General features: G+C 36.0%; 1 protein-coding gene across 2 annotated transcripts in view; it reads right to left on the minus strand.

Moving 5' to 3' along the window:
* The window catches only part of PACRG (parkin coregulated), a 505,850-nt gene that overhangs the window by 207,266 nt on the left and 279,272 nt on the right, over positions 1–19,312 (minus strand). For both annotated transcript variants that reach the window (XM_082404659.1, XM_082404658.1), the window contains exon 3: positions 18,426–18,597. In XM_082404659.1, the coding sequence (XP_082260785.1) occupies positions 18,426–18,597 (172 nt within the window). The remainder of the gene's footprint in view (positions 1–18,425; positions 18,598–19,312) is intronic.

Here is a 19,312-nt window from a genome sequence, read left to right on the forward strand (position 1 = left end):
TTTTTTTTTTGAAACAAAGTTCTTTTCTTTTGAAAAAGTATGTTAACAGATATAAAGAGAATATGATTCTATAGCTTGAAAGAGAAGAAATGTGTTTATTCTTGTGTTGATGGGCCTGAAAGCAACTGTCAAGATTTAAGTGAGGACTCTGAACTCAAGATTTAAGGTTTTGAAAAGGGTCTAACATGAGAAATCTACATGAGAAATGATCTGATATTATAGATCAACCAGGGGAAACTTTATATTCAGAAAATTAGATTTCTATTGTACTGCTTACTGCTTTCAAGTATAACCAACAAGATAGAGCTTCCAGATGTATGGAAATTGTTGAAGAATAAGGAAAAAGTAATTTAAAGTCAAAGTAGTAAAACATTCATCTTAGATGGTTGTAAGTTACATGTATGATTTTCTCAAGCATAAAATCCATTATTGCTATGAGTTTTTGCAAAGTGAGAACATTTTCTACTATTAGATATGATTCACTACTGTGGAATCAGGAATAGATGGAAATATTTCTACTTCTTTTAAAATTGGATACACCAAACAAAATGTAAAAGCAAACAATAAATTCTAAAAAATATTTTTGACATATGGTATAAATGTTAATATCCTTGATATACAAATAGCTACCACAAATCAATAAAAGTTTGAAACTGCTAATTTAAAAAATGGGCATATAATATAAATAGACAATACACAAATTAATAAATACAAGTGAACAATTACTATTGTAGAATTTTCAACTTCATTGATAATCAAATGAAATGAAACACTACTCTATAATTTTGAATATCATATTAACAAAAAGTTTTTGAAAATTTAATACTCAGTATGGAAACAGGCCTGGGAAAAGAGGCACTCTCCTAGGTACCATATTGTAAACCATCACAATCTTTCTATAGCAACATGCATGTAACACTTGACCCAGCAATTTCACTTCTGGCATTTAGTCAAAGGAAGTATGCAGCTGTGCAGAAAGAGTTATAGGATAGGATGTATCAATAGTATTATTTATAATTATAAACCATCTAAATGTTCCCCAAAACACTGGCTTATTTAAGTAAAATCTGGTATACCTATACAATGGAAAATTATAGTTATTAAAGTCATATAATAGAAAATATTTTTAAAATAGGAAAATGTTTATAAGATACAGGTGAGTAAAGAAGAAGGTTATAAAGTGTATTTTCACTCTGCTCTCATTTTGAAAATAGAATGTAAACACAGTAAATACTGGAGATTTATAAGCTCAGATACAATAGAGACTATCTTATCCATTGCCATATATAGACACTGGATTTTATTCTATTTAAAAAAATACCTTTTTTTTTTAACACTGCTTTTTTAAAAAAATCAATGTACCTTGCATATTTCCCTAAAATATTATTCTTCATGATTATAATTTATATGTTTTAATGTAGCAGAATTCTGGCCCTGTCTCCTTATTCTTTCTCAATATTTTCTTGATTATTCTTAACTATTTACATTTTGAGAGAAAATTTAGAATAATTTAGTCAAGTTAAAAAGTATGCTTGGCACTTTGATAAAATTTCCAATAAATTTAGATAGTAATTTGGGGGAAATGGCCATCTTTCCAGTTAGGAACATGTATCTCTTCAACTGTTCTTGTTTTTTATTAAACTCCTCGGAAAAGCTTTATAGTATTTTTCAAGTAGATTCTGTATACTTTGGTTAGGTTTACTAGTGTTTGAATCATTTTTATTTATTTTGATATCTTAAATGATATATTTTTCAATTTACTGTGTAAAATACGTATAATATAAAATGTTATTTAACCATTTTTAAGTGTACAGTTCAGTGGCATTAGTTACATACACAGTATCGTACAATTATCACCACTAACTATTTCCAAAATTTTCCATCACCCAAAATAGAAACTCTAGACCTCTTTAAAAAAACCCTCCCCACTCACTTCCCCTTGAGCCCTTGGTAATCTCTAATCTATATTCTGTTTCTATGAATTTGCCTATTATAGATGTCTTAAAGTATTTTAAGTATTATTTTTTCTGATGTTGAAATATTTAATTAATAATTGAGATTGCTGCACCCAGTATCATGTTAGTCGAATTAGACTGAAATGAATATAAATTTTGCTAGTCAAGGGGCGCTAACCATACACATTTTTAGTTTTCTGAATATAATGAATTCAAAATATGTTTTCAAACCAAATTTAGGTTTCCAAATTGTAGAAATTATTCTCCTTCCAAAACAGAACTCAATTGCTATACAAATAAATATGATGTGGCCTGAGTTCTCAATTAAAGTATCAGAGACTTAGCTTAGCTATTATATACATGGAGTAAGCCTATCATAATTGTTACCATTTTTCTTTAATTCATTGTTCTCCAATAAGTGTTATATTAAAAGAGCATCATTTTTTCTCTCATCTCATACAGAAAGGAATTACCTTTATGCAAAATTCAGACTTTTCCATCAAAGCTTTGTCATTACAAGTGGTTAACTTTTTCTCTTTTTTGATAGACAAGAATATATTCTGACTTTAGGACCATAGAAGGCAACTTAGTATTCAGTGACAGTGTTTGGTCCTTCTTTCCATTAAACACTTAGTTTTAAAGATAGATACACAGTTAATATTATTTGCTTAAATAAATGAAAGTATTCAGTTACCAGAATGGTCTCAACATTATAGTCAGTAGCGTGATCTATTTAGTACTCACAACTTTCTAGACATAGAGGAACCTGAAGAACAATGTCATTCAACACACCCTTCTTCAATCTTGTTGCAACCAAGGTTGGGCCTGTTTTTGCTCTCATACATACTGAAGCCTCTAAGGGTAATTGAGAGTAAACTTATCAGTACCCTGCTTTGTCAGAAAGCAGAGGAGGATTTGTCTCTTTGGAGTACCCTGCTCCCCTGTCCCTACACTACTGGCTCAGTTCAGCTTGAGGGAGTTGGGTGACAGATGGACTGATGAGCAAAGGAAGCAGTTAGCCAGCCTTGGTGCCATTCTCGGAGTAAGACCAAGTGACAATGTGCTGTGACAAGCAGGCACTGCTTCTAAGAATTACGGTTATGTTTTTTCCTCTGGTTGAGAAAAGGTGTCTAAGTTTGCTCCAGCTTTAGGATAACAGAAGTAGTGGACTATGAAGAAGAATATAGTACACACAGGCTTTTCACAAAACAAGAAAGTTGAGAGCTGTGCCTCAAAATAGAAGATGGGTAAATACATCACTTTCCAAAAAGGAGCTGCCCTTTCCTCCCCAAAGAAGGAATTTGAAAAACTACACACTGCTAAGCTTGACATCAATATCTGGTAAAATTCTAGGACTGATTATTTAAGCAAGTGATTTGAGAGCTCCTAGGACAACAGCGTGATTTCTAGGAGCCAGAGTGAGCTTTTTGGAATGTCAGGCCAGGCTTACCTCACGCATTCGAACAAGTTTACTCATAAAAGAGATCACAAACAGACTATACTGCAAGGCATCTGACAAGAACTCTCTTGTAGGCAAGATACAGAAATGGTTGAAGAGTTAGGCTTCTTCTTTTTTCCTTACTGTGTGAATAACTGAAGTTCAGTAATATGCCTTGTTGGTTTGGTATCGACCTGCAGAGTCCTTACTGGAATACTGCAGTGGTCCATACTTGACCTAGTCCAGTTTCCATCTAACATTTTTATTGTAACTTGGATGAAAGTTATACAATCCAAATCTATCAATTTTTTGATGACCCAAAGTTGGGAAGTCTGTAAAGACACGGCCATGAAGGAACACCAAGGAGGTAAAAATAATAATTTACTATTATTACCACTGTGATTTGGCACTGTGCTAAACTTCCTACCTGTATGATCTGTTAGTCCTTACATAATGCCTGGGCAGTTGGTTTTATAATCCCCTAGGAAAGATGAAATAATTAATTGACCAAAACCACATAGCTAGTTAATGACCAGCTGTGGTCTGGTTTGCACGAGCCCAGGGCCTGTGCTCATTATGGTTAGACCCCACTTCTTCCCAGCATCCCACCAAATCCTGGTGGACAACAGGGCCAGACTTGGAGCCTGCTCAGGAGGAATGCTGAGTGCTGCACAGTGAACACAGGTTCTAGCGTGGACTTTGAGCAAAACAGACACCTGCTGGGACCTGAGCTTAAGTGGTTTGTTCTTGGGGAACAAGTCATCCTGATGAAGCTGGGTTTCCTGGCATCTTCTGAAAAAGCAAGCAACACTCTGCAGTAGTGTTATTCCTTGACTAGAGTTCAGCTCTCATGTGGAAGGAGGAAGTTAACAATAGGAGATTTTAGCCTGGGTGTCCAAAATCTGTTGTCATAATCCAGACAGAGAATGATGATGATGGTGATGATGATAAAATTTATCACCCACTACATCCTCTGCTAAGAGCTTGAAATGTATTATCTTATTTAATCACTAAACTAACCATAAGTTGGGTGCCATTCTCATCTGTTTTATAAATTGATCCCCAAAGTGATTAACTTGTCTGATGGCTGGTATGTGGCAGAGTTAGAATTTTGACCAGATAGTCTGACTTCAGAGCCCTTGTTCTGAATTATCACACTATACAGGAAGAGTGATAGAATTTGTTTCTTTATTTGAGAATGGAAAAGGAACAGCCAATATGTGGTGAACTCAGTTTGAAAATGCAATAATGCTACTGTTAGCTCTTTCTCTCTTTTATTCTATTGTGTTTTTCTGGCATGGACAGCTATAATCTCCATTCTCATCATTTTTATTTTGGATCATTCTGAGTCTTTTTCCCTATTCATACAGGGATAGGCCTGATTTTTATTCACCCTCACAGGTCCAGAAGGAATTCTTCCTCTGGCAAGTGACCAGGTAACTGTTTAAATACTTCTGAGAATGTCTAGTCTCTGCCTCAGACTGCTATCATCTTGCATCCACTAACACATTATTTATGTATAGGACTTCATGTAGAGGGACACCAGTTTTTATATTATGACTTTCTTTATTAGGGAATTAAAGGCGGTAGGCAATTGACAGATTGAGTGTGAGAGAAATGGACAGAGAGGAAAGGAGAAAGAGCAGCCTCCATCAGGTAACTGGATTTTACAGCCCCACCTGGCTATGACTGCTCATATTCAACACGACACTTATTAAGAACCTGCTTATCACCCGACCTGGGCATTTCTACACGACCTCCCTTAATGATCACAACAACTATCTTGGGTATGTATTAATTCCCTTGTTTTGGAGATGAGGACTAATCTCCCAAACTCAAGGAGATAGACTAATTTATACAAAATGGTAGAGCCAGCACTAGAACCCAGAAACCAGGTCCATGGCTTCTCCAGTGTCCACACTAATCCTCAGAGAGGACAGAGGAACATGGTCTTTAGCACCACCTACTGAAGCTTCCTCAGAAAATGGATGGATGTTTCAAGCTTTAAGATTCCAGAGTCCATTGACCTCGATAGCTATGAATTCTCATTTGGGAATATCAATTGGTCAGTAGGGGTTAAGTTTGCTGTAGTAATAGACTGAGCCTAAAATCTAAGTGGCTTCACACAGAAAAGGATCATTTCTCATTCATAGTAGATACCCAGTTCATGTCAACATGGGGGTGAGGAGAAGACAGAGGACTGTGCACCGGCTCTGAAATGCTTGGTTTGAAGGGAACGCACATCTCGTTTCTTCCATTCACAGCGTGTCGGCAGAGTTAGTCCCATGGTCCGCATAACTGCATAACTGAGAAATGCTAAGGAGGCGATAGATGTTTGGTGTGCAGTAAATGTCTCTGCTATAGAATTCACGGCGTTTTGAGAAGCTACCTCTTTTCACTTCCACTAACCTGTACTATGGGTAGGTTACATGATCTGGGTTAATTGAGTCAGTGTGTTCCATCCCCCTTGGCCATAGTTCTAAGCTGGTGCATGTGGTACAATCACGGTGCACCTCTGACTTTTATTTTTTCTGGAAATTAAAGGACAATGGCACTTGTTCTTTTCTACAGGTATAAATAAGTAAGCATGTAGTTCCAGGATTGGAGCATCCTGAGGCCAAAAAGGGAGCCAGCTTTAAGATGACCATGCATAAAACAGAACAAGAGTGACATTGGCAAGCCACCAGATTAAATCAAGCCTGAAATGAGACCCTGGATTGTTCAGTGATGTGAATTATTAAGCAAACCTAATTCTTTATGAAGCTTTGAATTAGTTTTCTTTTTCTGTCTTGTAATCAAAATAATCCTAAGTAATACATGAATTTTTTCCATATTTTTAGAACAAATAATATATTTTCTTCTTAAATTAAAAATTATTACTTTTTAACACCTTTAAAATAATTTACCTGGAAAATTTCAAGTGATATAAGTGAAATTATTAGATCATAAAGAATAACGCAGTTCAATTGGACTTGTTCCCTTCTAATTAAATAGAATTCTCAAAATAATTTTTGTATCGTGATACAGATTCTCATATTTTATTCTTACTTGGTATGTTTTCTTCCACTGGGCATTCTTTAAAAATACCATTTTGCTTTTGAAAATAGTATTGTTTAAATTGCTTCAGCTGTGTCTGTGCATGTTTGTCCTTTATAGCTGGGTGACCTCAACTCATTAGAGCTCTCCTAATGAGGCCACTGTTTTATGACCTATTTGTAGATCAGTGATATTTCTGTAATTCTTTAGCCAGGTCACCTTGTCTCCTAGTAGACCATCTCACAAATGTATGTTACTGCTCATAAACAAAGAGTCACATGAGGGAATGTAGATGAATAAACAATTACTCTCACTACTTAAATAATTTCTCCAATAAATGGAAAGCATTATATCATTATACGCTTTATTTGCTGTTTCATACTAGAGATTCTTACAAGGTAGTTTTTATATAACACGTAGTACAGTGGCAAGCCTAAATGGCCACTTCACACTTTTGATCATGACACCTATACAAATTTCAGTATGGATAGCAGTTATGTACCTGATTAAATAAATTACGCAAATATTTTGATGCATCTACTGTGTACTAGCCAGTACATTAGATGCTGTGGGGACATATCACTTTCTAACATTATATTCTAAGTGACGTAAGAGAGAAAAATTCAAAGTTCTGTGGGAATAGGAAGGCAGAGTGGGGAGAGGACTGAAGTTGAGGGTAGGGAGGGAGAGGGCAATCAGAAGAGGCTCTCCAGGACAATTCCTATTGGAAGTGGGTTTTGAAGGTTCCTTAACGTTTAGGCATTTGAGGATGTGTGAGAATGGGTATGCCCCAAAGAGCAAAGATAGAAAAGGGCAAGACAAGTGCTATAGCACAATCAGTTTGGCTACAGCATGGGGTGCATGAGGGGAAATAGTAAGAAATTAAGTCAGAAACATAACTTGCAGCCAGATATTTAATGAGAATCCTTGAATGCCATGCCAAAGAATGGAAAGTAGGCAGAAGCTGGATGGGAGTCTGTCCTTGCAAGATGGAAGTGTACTAGGTAAGATTTTGAGTTGAAAAGTTTTTGCCTACAAAAACTAAGGTGTGTGTCCTGAGGCAGAAGGAAGTAGAAGGTATATTTAATTGAGGTATCAGAGAACAGAGTTTTGGGCTGGCAGAGTATGTAAAAAATTAGAAGGGGGGGATCCTGGAAGGTAGAGACCCACAGATGAGGTAAACAAAAAACCTGCAAGAAAACTCTACCTTAGCTGATCTCTAAGGAGTACACACATGAGAGAGATCTCAGTAGGCCCAGATGATAAGCAGAGGCTGGAAGGTGAAAGAACTGAAGATGAAAGAACTTAGCCTCCTGTTCACTACAGGGAAGACAAAGTTTAGAGTTTGTGTTTAGCAGGTTAACTCTCCATTAGAATTAGAACTGACACTCTTCAAAAGAATATAACAGAATCCAGAGACTCTATGATATATTAGCCGTAATGTCCATGGTAGGATTATACATTCTGGCCCCTAAGCAACTATAGTGAACAGAACACCCCACCTCCCCCATTAACCTGCAATAGGTGCATAGCAGATATGAGAAACAGAACTTTTTAAAGTCACTATTGTTTTAAGCTTTTGATTTTGGAGATTGGTTGTTCTTTCAATATAACCTAGCCTGCTCTGATTGAAAAAAAATTCCTTTTATCATATTAAGAGAACTCCCTTCTATCCTTAGTTTGTTTTAAAAATAGAAATGGGTGTTGAATTTTATCAAGTGCTTTTTACCATCATTTGAGATGATCATCTGATTTTTACCCCTTAATACACAAATGTAAATGGCATTAACTGATTTTTCTAATGTTAAGCCAATCTTATCTTCCTGAAATAAAATGAACTTTGTCATGAGAAATTATCATTTTTATATATCAATGGATTCAGTTTGCTAGTAATTTTGTTCAGAAAGTTTTCATTGATATTCATGAATGAGATTGTCCTGGAAGAGTCCTTCTTGCAATTTCTTGCAATGTCCTTGTTGGTATCAAGTTTATGTTGCACCATAAAATGAGTTGGAGTCTATATTCTCTGTTTTCATTGTCTGAGAAAATCTGTGCAAGATTTAAATTATTTTTTCCTTAAGTCTTTGGCACAACTAACCAGTGAGGCTATGTGAGCCTTGAGTTATCTCTGTATGAGGAATTTTAATTACTAGCTTAATTTCTTCACTTGTTATACTACTGTTTGTACTTTAACTTATTTTCTATTTCTCTGGTGTCAATTTTGTTAAGTTATATATTCCAAAAATTTGACTATTTCATTGAAATTTCAAAGTTTTAGGGATAAAGTTGTTTATAATATCCTATCAAGATATCCTATCAATGTCTGTAGGGTCTGTATAACATTTCCTTTTCTATTTCTGATATTGGTTATTTTTGCCTTTCATTTTTTTCATTTTTTATTTATAAGCTTTTACAAATGTTTATCAATTTTATTAATCATTTCAAGAAACCAAACAATGTTTGGTTTTTGATGCTCTCACTTGCATGGCTGTTTTCTATTTTTATTTTATTTTGCTTTTATACTAATAATTTATTCTTCCTTTGACTTTCTTTTACTGTTCTTCCTGTCATTTATTGAGATGGATACTTCATTTACTATTTTTCCCTTTTTTTCTTTTTGATACCATGTTTAAGGCTACATATTTTCTTCTGAACACTGCTTTACCATGTCATATGTGGTAAATATTTTAATGTAATTTTTTGTAACATTTTTATGTAATATTTTGGTAAGCTTTTAATATGTAATTTATGTGATAGTTTCATTATTGTGCAGTTAAAATACTTTATAATTTCATTAGAATTTCTTATTTGACCCATGGGGTATATAAAAGTATATGTCAATTTCAAAATATATGGGAATGTTTTAGTTATTGCTTTAAAAAACTGATTTCTAACGTAAATTGCATCTTAGTTGTACAACATACTTTGTATGAATTCCATGCTTTGATATTTTTTGAGACTTGTTTTATGGGCTAGGACATGGTTAATTTTTGTAAATATTCCATGTGTGCCTAAAAAAAGTCATTTGCAGTGATAGACGCAGCCCTGAATTTTGTAAAGAAGAGAAGAAGCTCAGGAGATCCAGATATGATTCAAATCTTGATTCTACCATTTGGCAACTGTATGACATGGATGTTTTTCTTAAATTTTACATGCCTCAGTTTTGTCACCTGTGAAATGAGGATTATCGTAGCTGGATTGAATAATATGATTCCAGGAAAGCGCCTAGCCCACTGAAAGCTTCCAAGACATATGGTGGTTTCCTTGCTTTTGTAGTGCGAAACTTCAGCATAATTTTCTGTCTTTGACCTCACAGCTTGTGAAAGAGAAAATAATATATAAATTATTTGAAGAACATGATAGAATAAATATATATTAAGATATATATCATAGAGAGGATTCACTTTCTTTTCAGCCTCCATGATGACAATAACTGAGCATTCCTATAGCCTAATAAGAGCCTCAGTAAATTCCCAAAAAAATGTAAATAGAGAAGCCATATTCTCTTGCCACAGAGCAATAAATATAAATAAAATAACCATGAAGACAAAAATCTCTAAATATTTGTAAATTTTAATGTATTATTTTGTTCAAATGAATCATCAAAACTATAAATACAATCTATAATATAGTGACAAGGAGAAACATACGTATAAAAATAAATGGAATTAATTCAAAATTGCACACAGAAGCAAAGTCATAGCCTTACATGCTGTGATTACCAAAAGAGGAACAATAAAAATAAAAGTAATATGCTTTTAATGTAAAATGATACAAAAGCAAAACAAACCAAAAACTTAAGGAAAACAGATAAACCAACTGCCTTGAAGATGTGATATATATATACATGTGTGTATACACTATATATACACATAGTATTTATATACACACACACACAATGGAATATTACTCAGCCATAAAAAGAATAAAATTCTGCTATTTGCAACAACATGAATGGACCTAGATGGTATGCTTAGTGAAATAAGTCAGCAAAAGACACAGACTGTATGTTATCACTTATACGTGGAATCTAAAAAATAAAACAAAAGAATGAATGTAACAAAACAGAAACAGACTCACAGATATAGAGAACAAACTAGTGGCTACCAATGGGGAGAGTGAAGGGGGAGGGGCCAGATAGAGGTATTGGATTAAGAGGTACAAACTACTATGTATAAAATAAATAAGCTACAAGGATATAATGTACAGCATAAGGAATAGAGCCAATCTTTTATAACAACTTGAAATGGAGTATAATCTATAAAAATATTGAATCACTATGTTGTACACCTGAAACTAATACAATATTGCACATCAACTATACTTCAATAAAAAATTAAAAATTTATAAACCATAAAGTTGAATAGAAATAAGGTGGGACTTTTAAAAAATACTAAACATAAAGTACAGAAACCACTGGCTGACAATAAATTAGAGAGAAAATATAAATGCATAATATTATCCCCATTTTATAGATCAGGCAACAGTGTTACATGGAGTAAAGCAACTCGCCTCAGATCACGTGGCAACTAAACAGTGCAGCCAGGATTAGAAGGTGAGCAGTCTGATTCCATAGTCTATGCTCACTAGTACACTAGTACACTATCCTGTTGATCTATACGCAGGATTGGGAAAGTCTTAAAATCTAGTAAAGAGGAGGGTAATTGTTACTGAATGAGGGAAGGAAGGATATAATGAGTCAGAAAGCAAAAAAGCAAATACACAAACACCCAAATCCTACAAATCTATAGTAAATATTCATGGAGAGATAAGAGAATGAGCATAATGTGTTCATAAAAGAAGGGAACAAAATACTATTTTAAAAGAACAACGAGATTAAAATAAAATTACAATAATTAACAAATTATTCAATCATATTTTTGGAAGATAATGTCAAGGAAATTTCCCAGGAAGTAGAACTAAGACAGAGTTGGATAATATGAGCAAAAGGATAAAGAAATTCGAGAAACAGCCCACAAGGTGCAATATATTAGTAGCAGGAATTACAGACAGAGAAGTAAGAGAAAATAGAGGGAGAACATTACTAAAGGAATAATACATGAAAAGTTTCTAGTGCTGGAAGACATATGTCTCTAAATTGAAATTTCCCAGGACAATGAATGAAAACACAGCCACATCAAAGCATATCAACATGAAATTTCATATTACCAGCGATAAAGAGAAGAACCAGAAAGCTTTCAGAGACTGAGGGAAACAAGCCACAGGCAAATGGCTGGAAACTCAAGTGGCATCAAGATTTTCTAAGCAATGTAAGAACCTGGGAGGCAGCAGAGACATGACCTCAAAATTCTGGATGAAAATGATTTTCAGTGGAGCCAAACTAATAAGCAGTGTGATGGTAGAATTTTCAGATAAGCAAGGCCTGAAAAATATACCTTTCATATACTTACAAGAAACTACTGGAAGATGTGCACTTTAAAAATGAGGAAAATAGGACAAACGGCAAAGGAAAAAAAGAGGTCAAACGTGAAAGAGGAGTAAGGAGAAGTAGCAGAAAGAGGGAGGGTGCAAGGGGTATCTCCATGAACAGAAAGAAAATTGATGAGTTGTCTGATGCTCTGAACATCTGGAAAATAATATTCATTTGCTAGATCCTGAAATATTTGAAAAGAAATAGTAAGTATATACGAAACAAGCAAACAAAATGAGAGGCAATTTTCAATGCTAAGAAAAACAAGTTGCCTAAGAAAGAAATGCAATCATAGTAATGGTGTGATTTGCAGTGAACAGTATTTATGTCATCACAATAGTGTAACAACTGATTATTGATTTATCCAAAACTATGTAACTATATTGGAAGGGTGGAGTGGGAAAGAAGGCAAGTTTGGGTAAGAGAGCCAGATTCTTACCATTTCTCAGTGACTGGCAGCTCTCATCAGAACCATATTGTTGGGAACAATCAGTGGGAACAACCTCTCAAAGAAGTTTCCACACCAAAGCTTTTTTCTTGTGATTAGTGATTATTTCTCCCATTTATTTGTGATCATCACAGATAATTTAGTTTTCCTTTTGTCATCTCATTCGTTGTTTTTTTTTTTTTGCAATCTCCCTTGTCTTTTTTTTTTTAAGTTGTTTCCTTAATGACAGTGTTTCAGTTCTCTTTCCCTAGTACTTCATCTGATATACCATCTATTTTAATCTATTAATGGTTACTTTTAAGGCCTAAAAACTGAATCTTACATTTCTCTAATTAGTCACATTATGAATGAAGCAGTGTCTTTGGTTTTATTACATATAAGAGAAATGATCATTCATCTATTTTCCACCAGCTCATTCCCCACCTTGCTCTCATGCCCAGGATCTTGTGGGAGGGTCTGAGGAGTCCCAGCCTAATCTTGGCCTGGTCACCCTTGTCTTGACCTTGCAGCAGCAGCATTAACTGGGGGCTTCTTAGAAATGCAGCATCTCACGTCACTTCATACCTACTGATGTGGAACCTACATTTTACTGGGGTCTGGAGATGATTTGTGTGCACAGTGAAGTTTTGGAATTGGTGCTTTAGACAGTAGGCTGTCCCCTTGGGTTGGTAAAGACTATATGTAGATTTTAGGCCCCAAGGTCAGGCAGTGGAGGAAGGACCAACATCTTATTGTCTCTCAATCAAGAGGTCTACTCTTCTTCTAGAGGCAAAAAATATCAGTATAGCAGCTGATTGTTGTTCTAAAACATGATGTCATGGTTTGCACAGCACAAAGGGTCATGACAATAACATCTTTATTGTGAACATTTTTATCAATATAAATTGATCCTCTTTACACACATAAAACTTCTTTTCATTAAATTCTACTTTTCTAAAATTGAAATAACTACACCTGCCTTCTTTTTCTTCATTTTCCCCAATATAGATTTTATTTTTTAAATGTTTAAGTATTATTTTGTTTTTATATATATAGAGAGAGTTTATATTCAGATTTTGTTTTTCACAAACCAATCTGAAAGTTAATTTTCATAGTTGATATATTTGATTTCACATTTTCACCTTATTTTGAGCTTTTGGCTCAGCACTTCCTTGCTGCCTATTCAATGTCATTCTTTTAATATATAGACTCTGTTTTAAATACTTTTATCTTCTCCATTGACTTTGAAGGTTTATACCCAATTTCTCTGAATTATTTTTGCCACATTACTGCAAAATGATTCTTTGACATTTCTTGCAGTTTTGAAACTCTTTTCCATCAACTATTTACACTTAACTCTAGATTTAGTAGCTCTTAATGCAACTTGCTTTTCAAACTATGACATTCTCATTTTTGGGTTCTTATCTTGGCTTTACTCTCTGAGAGTTGGAGCACATCCACAGTAACCCTTTGTACGAAGGGCAGGAGGGCATTATGCTCACTGAGTCCGTGAGTCTTTTCTTCTTCTTCTCCTTCTCCTCCTTCTCTTTCTTCTCCTCCTTCTCTTTCTTCTTTTTTTAAACCAATTTTCATTCAGTTTGTTACATCATGTCTTGCTACTCATATGACAGGGATGAAATGCACATAAGGTGATTCTCCTCCAATTCTCATTGCTGTCTGGAATTTACTCTTACGGAAAATGTCTTAGCCCCAGTTATTTTTATTTCTTGGTGTGTACCATTTTTTTCCCTGTCCAGATGTTTTTGCTTGTAATGAGCCTTTTCTACCTGCAAAACAAGGGATATTTTTCATCTCTGAAAATTTCTTTCAATTCCTTCTGCCATTATCATTTCTATTCCTGTTGCTTTGATGATTCCTCTTGGGAACCCCTATAACTTTTAGCTGCTGCTTTTGTCCTATGTTCTCCATTTTATAGTCCTTCCTCACCTTCTTTTTTATTCTTGTCTTTTCGGAGGGAGATTCTTAAGGTGGTGGTCTACATTTACAATTCCATGTTGTGCAGTTGATTGTTCTCTGTGCCTCTGGGGGGACATTAATCCTGCTCTGACATTTTTAGTTTCCCTCTTCTCAGTCAGCACTGGCTTATTTTCATGTGAGTCTGGTTTCCTCTTGTAAATTTCTGCTTCTGTGTCATAGAGGCTGTATCTTCCTGAATGCTGAGGATGTCAAACACATTTCTACAAGTTTCTTCTGGATCCTATGCAAAATGTTGTTGAGGTACAGTTTTCCTCTGACTATTCATGACATTTTCTTCCCTGTGTGTAGCAACTTGTTTTGAATGGCCCCGTGTGGCTGGGTTATTGTTATTGTTCTTGCTTTTATTGAGGAGACAGAGCTCTAAACCCAGAGTCTGCAGGTTGCTCTTGGCACCTCCTGTCTTCCTGGCTGCTATGGGAATCCCCTTCTGCTTTCCATAGGCAAAGCTTCCAGTGACTTCTTCCTGGGATTGCTCTGCTGGATTTTGATGGATTTTTGTTCTCCTCACTGGATGGAGTGGACAGAAGTCGAAAATCCACAGTTTGGATTGCTCAGAGGGTTCCTCTCACCTCATCCTCACCTACAACGTTTTGCTGTCGCTCTCAGCAATCAATGCTCCATTGCCAACGCTGACTTCTTTATACTGGGACTTTTTTGTAGTTTCTGACCCAGAATAACTCAAGAAGGTGGAAATAAGAAAGTGGGAGAGGAAGAGGAGGCCCTGTAGTGATGCCATAAAGCAACAGAAATGGAACAATGTGTTAAATGTGCACTGTTCCCGTTATTACTCGATGACCCCACTTGGGGTCTTGAGCCAAGGAGAGAAGCAGAAAGTAAAGTGTCTTCTTATCTCTTTTTATGTTAGAAATCGTAGAGCCACTGAATGTGTCCATTTCTCATTCCAGTATTATCAACCTTTCATTTAGTTGAAACAAACCCCAGATTCCAGAAATAAATAGGCAGGTAATCCCATTCACAGCTCCACAGGGAGTTTATATGTTTTGCTTTGCCTTCAGAGATATTAATTATCGATGAATTAGAATTCAAGAAAAGATGTTAAAGAACTGCTAGCTGGTGATGGTGAGGTTAACTTTTGCCCCTGGAATGAGCCAAAATTTTATTAATAGTACCTTTTGAAAATAAGGTACACACAGCTGTTATATGTTATGCCAATTATGTGTATCAGCCTGCTTCTGTATCAACTAGCTCCATTCCAGAATTCCACCTGAAAAATGTAGTTTATGTATGTAATACTTTTCACACTGTGCTGGAACCGTGCATTATCTTGCATAGTTAGTCACTATTCTTTGCTGAGTAAAGTTTGGCTTTCAGTGATGTAGACAGAGTGAGAAGAAGCAAGCTGAGTTAGACTCAGGATCAGTATATAATAGCAGAAGCCCAGGACGGCAAACTAGGATATCTACCAAGAGAAACTTTCATTGCTTCTGGAACCGTAAATGATCAAATTCATACATAGTTACTATTCCCTGACAGATCATGTTTACTGAGTTCTTAATGTTTTCACTCATCAGCAAACGAACTCTAGGATGTGTCTTTAGAACACATCACTTCTCTCTTAACTCATTTAAGTATCTTCAAAATACTTAAATCAAATAAAATTGAAAATCAATCCACCTTGGCTTACAATACTCTAATTTGGACTGTTTTAATTATAAGTGGTATAATCAAAATATTTCTTAGAAATTCTCTTTCTGCCCTTCAGTGTTTTCAGTGGGGCTATGAGGGAGAGACTCCTGAGAAGGCAGGGATCCCAACATGAACAGTTTATTGTAAAGAAAAGAACAGACTTCCGGTATTGCTGCTGTTCTGGTGGGTGCAGGAGAAAAGGATAATGTACTCTCCAGATAGTTCCTGGGGAGAATGTTCTGGGCTTTTTTGTTTATCGATAAAACTTGTGCATCATCTTTAGAAAATGTAGCATTTTTACTAGAATTTAACATATTCAAAAATTATGACTTGTTAGAAAGAATAAATCACATTTGGAAAAGGTTTTAATATAACTCATTATTATATATCCTTCCTGAAGGCCTTTAAAGATTAGCCCTTCACTCAGCTGATGCATGAGGGGAAAGGAAAATTGGTTTTTAATAAAGTCGCTTTTGAAGAGTAGTTCTTCTTTCCACATTGCTTTTCACAGCAGGTATCGCTGTCCTCTTGTTTGGTTTCACTTTCTATGTCTTGGTGGAAATTGGAAGCGGTCAGTTACATATCTCTTACAGAAATCTCAAAGACATGAGAGCAAATTTTAAAGTTGACTCAATTTATACAGTGACGGAAGAACTGCCAAAAATCTAGAACTCTAATGACACTTAATTCGAATCAATAAAATAGTGACCACGGATCAGATTAAGTAATCCAGACTGTGGGAAATGACCCAACGTTGAACTATTTTGTTCTTGTTTTGGCCAAAGTATATGGCAAGACTACCTCTGAGACAGTGAGGATGGGGTTCCCCTGTATCCTAGGAGACTAGGCAGGTGTACCGTCAATCATCCTGGGCAGCCATCCATCCTGGAGGTGGGAGTGAGTGGAACTCGGGGTGGGGAAGCAGGGACCTGCTCATTCCTCTGAAGCCATGGGGCGTTTGGGCCCAGAGCCAGTGGGTAAAATGCCTGGGGCAGCTCTGGCTGGGAAAGGGTGGGATTTCCTCTGCCCATGACCTGCTGAGGCACCAACCTCTGCTTTCAATCAGCAGCAGTGACAAAAGCTGAAGCAGCAGCAACAGTGCAGGTCGGCAACTCTGGTGCAGGCAGAGTCTGGGGGCTTGAGGGGATTGCAGAGGGGGCCAGTCCTGGCCATTTGGACTTGAGAAGAGGCCGGCACCCCCTCCTGGAATCTCGTCCCTGTAGGGTGGCTCTATTTCAAGGGCCGTCAGCAGGACGGCAGCGAGGTGAGGAGACTGGACTGGAAGTGGCTAAGGGTCTTGTCTGGGGCCATGAGATGCCATCGCACTGGACAATGAACATCTCAGAAACACTTTTATTTTATTTCTTTTAAGCTTTTTAATACGGGAATTTTCAAATACATATACAAAAGTAGAGAGAATGATGAACCCACATACCCATCACCCAGCTTTAACAGTTATCAACATTTTGCCATTCATCTTCATCTGTCCTTCACCTCAATTCTTTCTCTCTCTTGGAATTATTTATTTATTTATTTTTGTTAGTTTCTGCTGTATAACAAAGTGAATCAGCTATACATATACATATACCCCCATATCTCCTCCCTCTTGCATCTCTCTCCCTCCCACCCTCCCTATCCCACCCCTCTAGGTGGTCACAAAGCACCAAGCTGATCTCCCTGCGCTATGCGGCTGCTTCCCACTAGCTATCTGTTTTACATTTGGTAGTGTATATATGTCAATGCCACTCTCTCACTTCGTCCCAGCTTACCCTTCCCCCTCCCCGTGTCCTCAAGTCCATTCTCTACATCTGTGTCTTTATTCCTGTCCTGCCCCTAGGTTCTTCAGAACCATTTTTGTTTGTTTGTTTGTTTTTTAGATTCCATATATATGTGTTAGCGTACAGTATTTGCTTTTCTCAGAAACACTTTTAAAGGGGTGCTCTCAGCCAACTAGTCTGTAGGGACTCAGGACAGAATAAATTGGCCACAAAAAGGAAGCACAATCTCATTTTATAGACAAACAGAAAAAACTAGTGACAGAATTACTCGAGAGACCCCCCCAGATAATCTACTGTAGACAAAAAAGTTCAAGTATTTAATAACGTTGATCTTTTCTCCATTCCAGATTTTTTCTTAAAATTGTGAATTCTGCTGCATAAAAGATACTAAATATAATTGTGTTTGTATTGTATATTATACACTTTACTTCTGAATGTACAAATTAATGTTAATGCTTATGTCTTTACTATGAAACATTTTAAGGTAGTGTAAACCCCATGCAATTTAGTTTATTTATGTCGCTAAGCTGCACTGCAGTATCAATGATGGGATATATTAGGAGATTTGGGATGTTTGGCCCCATAAGTCAATTTATAAAAATTATTGCAAAACCTGGGGATAGCCTCAGTCTGTTGTGTTTTATTGCTTAATTAGCAAGTTGTCAAAAAGTGGCACCATATAAACTGAGTGATGCTTTTTTACCTGTTCACTTACTTTTTATCGGGATAATGAGCTGTGGAATGACAGGAAGAATCTTGTTCCCCCCGTGTTCCAGCATGTCGTGGATTCCTTGCCGAGCAAAAAATTCATAGGGAAATGTTATTTCACAGAGCCCATCAAAAAACAGAGGCAGATAATGATGGTAATCCAGCTTCTCAATTTCTACCTGAAAGGAGAGAGAAAAAATGCTATGTGAAAACAAAAATGAGGCAAAGCATGGCTGGGCCAACTGTGAAGCTGTCACTAACTTAGGAGAAGCAAGTTCTTCAGAACTTCAGGAAGATTTTATTAGCCAACTCATGTAACAACCTGAAGTATGTTGTCACGTCTTTAATCTAGTAGTAATGAGGTTAAAATCATTGACCTTTAAATATTAACAGATTAAAATCATTAATAATCTACACTGGGACCATTTTAGTATTTTTTGGGAGGGTTCTTAGGTTAATTTTTTACCATTTGGCACAAAGGCAATACTGAAGAGGGATTCAAAAAGTCCATGGTATGTATGCTGAAAATAATACATATATATATAAAAGAATAAAATGGGAAAGAAACAGTTGAAAGGAGATTAACATCTGAATTTCTAGCAAAAATCTAATAGGTATTAGACATTAATATATTCTTGTGAGATATGTCTCTTCAGGACCTGGCAAATATGAGAGTAAAGGGTAAAATATGATTCCATGGATGTCTCCTGGAGCCTGTATGTCAGGTAGAATGTTGATGCCATCAAGAAAAAATGGGGAAGACACACACTGAGCTGAACCTAAACAGACCATTGACCCCTCAGAATTAAAATATCCCAAACTCTCCTCTGCTTCTTCTGGGACTAGAGCTATACCACTTTTCCACTTCTATATACTTCACTCTCAATAATGCTT

This window comes from Balaenoptera borealis (assembly GCF_965194805.1).
Source record: "Balaenoptera borealis genome assembly, chromosome: 9".
Lineage (NCBI taxonomy): Eukaryota > Metazoa > Chordata > Mammalia > Artiodactyla > Balaenopteridae > Balaenoptera > Balaenoptera borealis.